Source organism: Orcinus orca, chromosome 11, assembly GCF_937001465.1.
Source record: "Orcinus orca chromosome 11, mOrcOrc1.1, whole genome shotgun sequence".
NCBI lineage: Eukaryota > Metazoa > Chordata > Mammalia > Artiodactyla > Delphinidae > Orcinus > Orcinus orca.
This window is the reverse complement of record NC_064569.1, coordinates 39,050,631-39,059,769: the sequence shown is the minus strand read 5'-3', so window position 1 is coordinate 39,059,769 and position 9,139 is coordinate 39,050,631. Positions and strand designations below refer to the sequence as shown.

Sequence of the window (9,139 nt, the reverse complement as noted above, 5' to 3'; positions counted from 1 at the left end):
CGGTTCCCAGCAGACTAGCAGGAAGGCTCATCTAGGAGTTCAAGTTGATTGTTTCAGTTCACAAATTGCAAAGCTCACAAATGAGAAAATCCCTATGTCTTTTTAAAAGTTCAAGCTTCTTAGCAAATGAGTCTAGACTTTAGCTTCAAGCTGTAACTTCTAGGGATATAGATTATTGAACCAGTCCTCTGGGTTCCTTAGTTCAGCCTAAATCAACTGCTCTTTTAATTGTCTAGACATCAGAATCCTTTGTTCAGAGAACACCATCAGCAACATATTTACCGTCACTGAGGAAAATGTGTGAACTCATGATCTTGTACTCACTGACTCACATAAGCTTGAGACACTATGAGAGAAATTAGTACAACCTGTCAAGAACTTGAAATTTTCAAGATATTTCTCCTGTCTTTTCTTCAAAGCCATGACGGGGTAAGAGTTCAAATAAGATTCTGAACACTTTCTCTACAAATGACATGCTTTTTGGAGCCTGAGCCAATGTATTTCTTTTTTTCTCCCCTCTCAGCTGCCTAGAAAGAAAACTATTCCCAGAGTTGGGAAGTTATGCTACATCTTTTTCTAATGAATATCACTTGATCTCTGATCTCTTCACCTATTGACTCAAAGCTCTAGGATACTGTTTCCACCAAGAGAAGCCAAGAGTATGAAAATGTTCTACTGAATCCTCTGATGCTTTGTCCCCTCCTAACCTACTCCTTGAGGTACTTCTTTCTTCCCTATACTCGCTTCCTCTCTTCTTGCTTCCTAAGAGACTTAGCTTCCCTTTGAAGACTCTCATCTCTTCACTGTTCTCCAGCTAAACACTGCTTCCAGGTCTAGGGACAGCTCTTCTGCAATACGGCTTCATATTATCTCTTCCATAACATGCTTTGATCTACTCCTCTGAAATACCCTTCTTCTTCTTCCTCTTTCTGGTATGCATTAATAATTACAATATGTCAGAAATCTTGTTTCCAGCTCTTTATGTGTAAGCTAATTCAGTCCTTCCAAATGTAAGATATATATTACTTCCCCCAAGTTTACTCAATTTACATGTGGAAAAATTATGATTTAAAAGAACAAACAATATCACAAAAGTTAAACAGATAGTAAATGACACAATTGGGTTATACAACACATGTCTGTTTCTAAATTGCAAGATGTTGGCAACATGCCACTGCACTTACTGAACTTCAGGCATAAAGCCTGTGTTTTATCTTGGAGCAGCTGAGAGCAGCCCAGATAGGGATATGGTAGGACATTAGGAACACATTTCCCACTCTTCATGCCTTAAACTCTCTCCTCATCAACCACAGTCTTAAATCTGCAATTCAAATAATTAATCATTAAAGAAAACGGAGTAAAATTAAAAAACAAAAACAAAACAGGAAAAAAGTCCTCACCACACTAACTCAGCAACCTAGACTTTGTCCTCTATGGGGCCAGAGACTGAATCTTCTACCTCATCTTAGCCACCTACTCCCACAATAATGCCCATCACTTTGTCATCAGGAGTACTTATACCTACAAAGTCTGAATTTCAAGCATCCCTCTATCTAACGACTATCTCCAAATCTTAAAATTTGCTTAACCTAGTGTTCCTACATAAGCAATTCTTCAAACCCGAACCAATGACTGTATGACTTTTGCCCTAGCCGTACTCCTCTGCTTGGCCCCCCATTTAATTCCTTGCACAGCCTTGTTTCTATGATGCATTCACTTTGTAAGCATGCTTTTCTTCCCTACCTCTTTTTTTTTTCTTTATCACTGCATGTGCCTGGAAAAAAACAAACCCCATTTAAAGCCAAGTATCTGTCTGCTCCACACATGTGCTTAAGCATCTAAATACTACTGTGACAACCACACACTTGTCCAGATTGGTTCCAGAATCTCAAATAGGCAAATGTATCACCAGTTAATCCTACTGTATTTCCTTAGTAAATAGTTTTCCACTTGGTATACCTGAGTTTTGTATTCTTGGTTCATCAAAATCCCTTACGGCCACTTCGGTAAAACCACACAACATATGAACACACACAGATACATAGATAGATAGATAGATAGGTAGGTAGATAGATAGATAGGCAAACTCTGTTCATGGTCTCATCTCACAGTTCTTCAAAAACTTTGCAGCAATCAGAAAGTCTGTCTATTTCAGCCATAAAATCCTGCAAGCTAGCTGCCTCAGTCCCCACTCTCTATAACTTCCCTCCTATTTACAAAAGATAAAGAGCCTCTCCTCCTATCTATGGACAAAACTCCACCTGTGCTCTCTGGATCTCATTCCTTTTCCCTTTCTCAAGGACTACACTTCTGCCGTTTACCTCTTACTCTGCTGCATCAATAAATTCTCTCTCTATTTCCACTGACTATACAAAATGTTCTCTGTATTAGTACCCATCTTAAAAATAAAAGAAAGAAACCTCTAGAGACATAAGACGAGGGTCTACAGATTTACATAGGGAGTTGATAGAGGGGTGGTAGAATGCCATCCAGCAATATCAAAGTTGTCATGATGATTAGGAAGTTAGTTTAAGAATATGTGAACATGGTTTTCAGTACAGTTGTGAAATGATGTATATGAACAAGAGGGCTAAGTCAGTGGGGTAACTGGGAGGTGCAGAAGGAGTTTTAATGTCTTTCTCTCTTGGATTCCTAGGGTAAATCTTTTTATCACTATGGGAAACCACAGCATGTTCAGTGAGTTTATCCTCCTTGGGTTTTCTGTTGACCCTCAACCAGATTCTGCTCTTCATGTTGTTTCTGATGATTTACCTCCTGACCCTGTTGGGGAACCTGGTAATGTTGCTGGTTATCAGAGTTGATCCTCACCTCCACACACCCATGTACTTCTTTTTGGGACAGCTCTCCTTTCTGGACCTCTGCCATTCATCTGTCACAGTCCCCAAGATGCTGGAGAATCTACTTTCTGAAAGTAAAACCATCTTTGTAGAGAGCTGCCTGGCTCAGGCCTTCTTTGTAGTTGCCACCAGGGGCACTGAGGCCTGTCTGCTGGCTGTGATGCCCTATGACCGCTATGTAGCCATAAGCTCCCCTCTGCTCTGTGGCCAGGTGATGAACAACCAGCTCTGTATTGGGCTGGTGTGGGGCTCCTGGGGCCTGGCCTTTGTTGATGCTCTCATCAACATCCTTCTGGCTGTCAATTTAGACTACTGTGAGGACCAAACTCTTCCCCACTTCACCTGTGAGCTGTCTTCTCTCTTCCATCTTGCTTGCTCTGATACCTCCACCAATTTCACACTCTTGCTCTGCTCTTCTGTCTTCCGTTTCTTTGGAATCTTCATTTTAATCTTCTTCTCTCATATCTGCATTGTCTCCACCATCCTGAGCATCAGCTCCACCTCAGGCAGAAGCAAGGCCTTCTCTACCTGCTCTTCCCACCTCACTGCAGTGATCCTGTTCTATGGCTCAGGTTTCCTCAGTTATCTCTTTGCCAACCTCAGGTTCCCCCTGGAGATGATCTTCCCTTTACAGTACAGTGTGATCACTCCCATGCTGAATCCCCTCATGTATAGCCTTCAGAACAAGGAGGTGAAGGCAGCTATGGGAAGAATGTTAAGAAGATATGTTAACTTTTTCACATAGAGGACCAGAGGAACAGGACCATGGAGAAGCTAAACTACTCTGTAACAAAATACATAACTGGAAATAAAGTTTTTTTTAGCGTTCTTAGAAACATCTTTGTTAGAAGTGTTCTTAAATCCTTCAGTACGTGAGGATTGTATTGAAGGATGACTTCCATTCACTGCTACAATACTGGTCTGATCACAGCTTGGAAGTAGTGTTCTTAGAAACAAGGGATTATTTCTTGATTGACCATCATGCCAGATGTTAAAAGATATGTATGTGTCAGAATCTTAATAATGCTTAAGAAGGCAGCAAGCTCTATTCATAGGATGATTAGTGGTCAGCCCTCTTCAGAGGATGAGAAGTAGGTCAGGTAATTTTACAACATATTGTTTATATATTTGTGTTGTAGAGAACACCTGTTACTTTTGCCTGCCCAGCATGATTTTATCCTTCCTACTTTAACTGCATACCACTCTTGCTTAGGGAAATTAACACTTCCCCTTCTGTGTAGATCAGTGGGATTCCCCATGGTACCTCGTGTCCCCACACTCACCACAAGGAGATCATGTGACCCACGAAACGCCAATCATTCTACACCTGCCTCCTAACAAGAGACTGCCCAGGCTCTCCTGCTACTGAGATCTCCAGTGATTCCATGCCCAGTGGGCTTCCTCCCAGGAAGTTTTTCAATAAGCAAAATAACAATAGCAAACTTTTAATAAAGACCCTTATCTTAAGTGTTTTACACATATGATCCTCTTTATCTCAACAACCTTGTATGAACTAAGTACTATTACTCCTGTTTTACAAATAAATAACTGAGAACCAGAAAAGTTGCCTACAGGTGAAGGGAACTGGAATTTCAAACCAGTAGGTCTGAATCCAGAGTCCATTTTCACAAACCCTTTCTTGCGTCTGGTACTTTGCAGAACATCCTTTTCTTTATTAGTGAGAACCAAATTCAAATTATGTTGGTTGGAAACAAAAGTCAAACTGGTACTCAAATTAGCACTAAAAATTGAATTATGTCCTTCACTTGACCCCCAGTGGGATTATTTTTGATTAATTAATATACAAGGAGGTACAAAAGATAGCAAATCTTCTATTTATATTCTCTGATGGGAACATATACACCACGCTATTCAATGGCAGATACTTACCACCTGTGATTACCTAAAATCATGCACCCACCGAGAATGAAACTATAGTGATTAAGCTGCTGCTGTCATTCGATAGGGTGGGGATAAAAATATTAAGAACGAAGGATAATTTCAAGCAAGACAAGTTCAAATCTGGAAATTTTGACCTTACTGCTTGCGGCTTAGAGATGACCTAAAGCCAAAGTCAGAGGTTGATTCTCTGGCTTGCTGAATTACAACCCTGTGAGAATGAACTATCATATTGGGCTGCACATAGAACCGATCAAGAGTTGAGCACATACCTGGGAGGATTTGAGGACAGCATACCAAACCTCCAAACCACTCAAAACTACCTCCACAGTGCTCTCCTCACCCAAGCTCTTCCTTTCCTGATGGAAAAAACACATGATTCTTCTCATGCTCATCCCTTCCTGTTACTCTATTAGTTTCCAGCACTCAAAATTAACATAACTTGGGCTGAAATGGAGAATCAGAAAAGATAATTAGGAGATTTGAATTTAAAATAACAATAATAACCCACTAATTTCTATTTCAAAAATACGGAGATAATTTGTGAAAAATTATTTTAAGTATGTTCAGCCAAGGAGTGTGGACTTGACATTTTAAAATTAATTTGTATATCTTTATATACATAAAGACACATACATAATTTTATGAGATCATTTCATGTATAGTGCTTCATGGTGGTCCAGTCTTATTTTTTTTTTTTACTTACCTCCCTTTTCCCTAATTTCTATTCTCCCTCGAACTACATCACCTCCTTTTCCATGAACCCATGTTAACTAAAAGTATTTTCTTTCATAATTTTCTCCATGCTCATATAATCATATATAAGTGCTCATATATACATATACAGATATATTCATTTTTACATACACATTCATTTTTACATATACATGGCTGCTCTGTTTTTTAAACTCCCTTTAAATATGTAGGTTTTATCTTGTTTTTCTCATTCAGCAATACCAGGGTCATATTAATGTAGGTCAAATGGTTTAATTCTAATTCAGTCTTTCAAATCATAGCCTAATATTCCATGGTAAGGATATGCCATAATCGATACAACTATCTTTTAGTTGGGCATTACCTTTGCTTCCAGATTTTTGTCATAATGAGTAATAGTTCAATAAACATATTTGTATATAAATCCTTAAACTTTGGATGCTTTTATTTATATGGGGGTGATTCTCAGGAATGAGATTCTAAAATCAATGTGGATATGTATTTTAATTTGAATATATGTTGCTAGATTGCCTTCTGGAATGTTCACACATCCTAAGTAGTGAATAGGTTTCCCCTACATACTCTCCAGTTGTTACAGATCATTTAAAACATATGAAATAGAACGTGTATATATATATATATATATATATATATATAAAACTGAGTCACTTTGCTATACAGTAGTAATTAACAGAATGTTTTAAATCAACTATACTTCAATTAAAAAAAATGAAAAAACATTAAACAAAACACTTTCTGCCTTCTGGTGGGTACAAAGTGGTGTCTTTGTTTAGCATATTCTATATTTCCCTTACTACCAGTGAGTGTTACTGATTTTTCTTGTGTTTGTTAACCATTTGGATTTACTCTCCTGTAAGTTGTGTTTTAATTTCATTTGTCTCATGATATTTTTTGATTTCCTCTTTGGTTTTTTCTTTGACCCCCTTTTTTTTTAAATCTCCACTTGTTTGTATTTTTTACATTTTTCTTCCTGTAATTATTTCTAGTTTCATACCATTTTGGTTGGAAAAGATGCTTGCATACTTTCTACTCTCTTAACTTGTTGAGACTTGTTTTTTTGCCTATCATGTGATCTATGCTTCAGGGTGTTCCATGTGCACTTGGAAAGAATGTGTATTCTGGTGTTTTGGATGGAATGTCCTGTAGATACCTATTAAGTCCAACTGAACTAATGTGTCATTTAAGATCATTGTTTCCATATTGATTTTCTGTCTGGGTGATATGTCCATTGATGTAAGTGGGGTTTTAAAGTCCCCTACTGTTAATGTATTGTTGTCAATTTATCCCCATCTGTCAATATTTGCTTTATATTTTAGGTGCTCCTATATTAGGTACATATATGTTTACAAACATTACAGAATCTTCCTGTATTGATCCCTATATCATTATATAATCCCCTTATTTGTATCTTATTATAGACTTTAAGTCTAATTTTTTTCTGATGTGAGTATTGCTACCCCAGCTTTCTTTTCATTTCCATTTACACTGAATATCTTTTTCTATCCCCTCACTCCCAGTCCATGTGTGTGTTTAGCTCTGAACTGAGTCTCTGTAGGCAGCATGTAGATGGGTCTCATTTTGTTTTTTTTTATTATTTAAGCATTAGACCTTTGACATTTAAAGTGATTATTGATAGGTATATAGTTATTGCCAATTTGTTACTTTTTTTCTGGTGGTTTTTGTAGTTCTTCTCTTTTCAACTTTTAGTCTCTTTGTGGCTTGACGGTTTTCTTTTTTTATTTTAATTTTATTGGAGTATAGTTGATTTACAATGTTTTGTTAGTTTCAGGTGTACAGCAAAGTGATTCAGTTATACATATACATATATTCATTCCTTTTTAGTTTCTTTTCTCATATAGGTTATCACAGAATATTGAGTGGAGTTCCCTGTGCTATACAGTAGGTCCTTGTTGGTTATCTTCTTATATATGTTAGTGTTTGTGTGTTCATCCCAGGCTCCTAATTTATCCTTCCCCCCACACACTTACCCTTTGGTAATCATAAGTTTGTTTTTCATATCTGTAAATCTGTTCCTCTTTTGTAAATAAGTTCATTTGTATCTTTTTTTTTTTTTTTTGTGGTATGTGGGCCTCTCACTGCTGTGGCCTCTCCCGTTGAGGAGCACAGGCTCCGGATGCGCAGGCTCAGTGGCCATGGCTCACGGGCCCAGCCGCTCTGCGGCATGTGGGATCTTCCCAGACCGGGGCACGAACCCCCGTCCCCTGCATTGGCAGGCGGACTCTCAACCACTGTGCCACCAGGGAAGCCCCATTTGTATCATTTTTAATGTAGATTTCACATATGAGTGATATCATATGATATTTGTCTTTGTCTGATTTACTTCACTTAGTATGATAATCTTTAGGTCCATCCATGTTGCTGCAAATGGCATTACTTCATTCTTTTTTATGGTTGAGTAATATTCTATTGTATATATGTATCACATCTTCTTTATCCATTCCTCTGTAGATGGATATTTAGGTTACTTCCATGTCTTGGTCATTGTAAATAGTGCTGCAATGAAAACTGGGGTATGTGTGTCTTTTCAGATTATGGTTTTCTCTGGATATGTGCAGGAGTGGGATTGCTGAATCATATGGTAGTTCTATTTTTGGTTTTTTAAGGAAGTTCCATACTGTTCTCCATAGTGGTTGTACCAATTTACATTCTCACCAACACTGTAGGAGGATTCCCTTTTCTCCACACCCTCTCCAGCATGTGTTGTTTGTAGACGTTTTGCTGACGGCCATTCTGACCAATGTGAGGTGATACCTCGTTGTAGTTTTGATTTGCACTTCTTGATAAGTAGTGGTGTTGAGCATCTTTCCATGTGCTTTTTGGCCATCTTTATGTCTTCTTTGGAGAAATGTCTATTTATATCTTCTGCCCATTTTTTGATTGGGTTCTCTGTGTTTTTGACATAGAGGTGCATGTGCTGTTTTTATATTTTGGAGATTAACCTTTTGTCAGTCTCTTTGTTTGCAAATATTTTCTCCCATACCATGTGTTGTCTTTCTGTTTTGCCAATGGTTTCCTTTGCTGTGCAGAAGCTTTTAAGTTTAATTAGGTCCCATTTGTTTATTTTTGTTTTTATTTTCATTACACTAGGAGGTGAGTCAAAAAAGACATTGCAGCAATTTATGTCACAGCAATTTATGTCAAAGAGTGTTCTGCCTATGTTTTCCTCTAAGAGGTTTATAATGTCTGGCCTTACATTTAGGTCTTTGATCTATTTTGAGTTTATTTTTGTTTATGGTGTTAGAGAATGATCCAATTTCATTCTTTTACATGTAGCTGTCCAGTTTTCCCATCACCACTTATTGAAGAGATTGTCTCTTCTCCATTGTTTTTTCTTGCCTCCTTTGTCATAGATTAATTGACCATAGGTTTGTGGGTTTATTTCTGGGCTTTCTATCCTGTTCCATTGGTCTGTACGTCTGTTTTTGTGACAGTACAATACTGTTTTAATTACTGTAGCTTTGTCGTATAGTCTGAAGTCAGGGAGTCTGATTCCTCCAGCTCCGTTTTTCTTTCTCAAGATTGCTTTGGCTATTTGTGGTATTTGTGTTTCCATATAAATTAAAAAATTTTTTGTTCTAGTTATGTGAAAAATGCCTTTGGTAATTTGGAAGGAATTACATTGAATC

General features: G+C 37.7%; 1 protein-coding gene across 1 annotated transcript; it reads left to right on the top strand.

Annotated features, from left to right (window-relative positions):
- Positions 1-421: 421 nt before the first annotated feature.
- LOC101274604 (olfactory receptor 8S1-like) lies at positions 422-3,603 on the top strand. The gene is given in 3 exon segments (XM_012534583.3): positions 422-429; positions 2,657-2,731; positions 2,733-3,603. Coding segments are annotated over 3 exon segments (954 nt in total).
- The last annotated feature ends 5,536 nt before the right edge of the window (positions 3,604-9,139 follow it).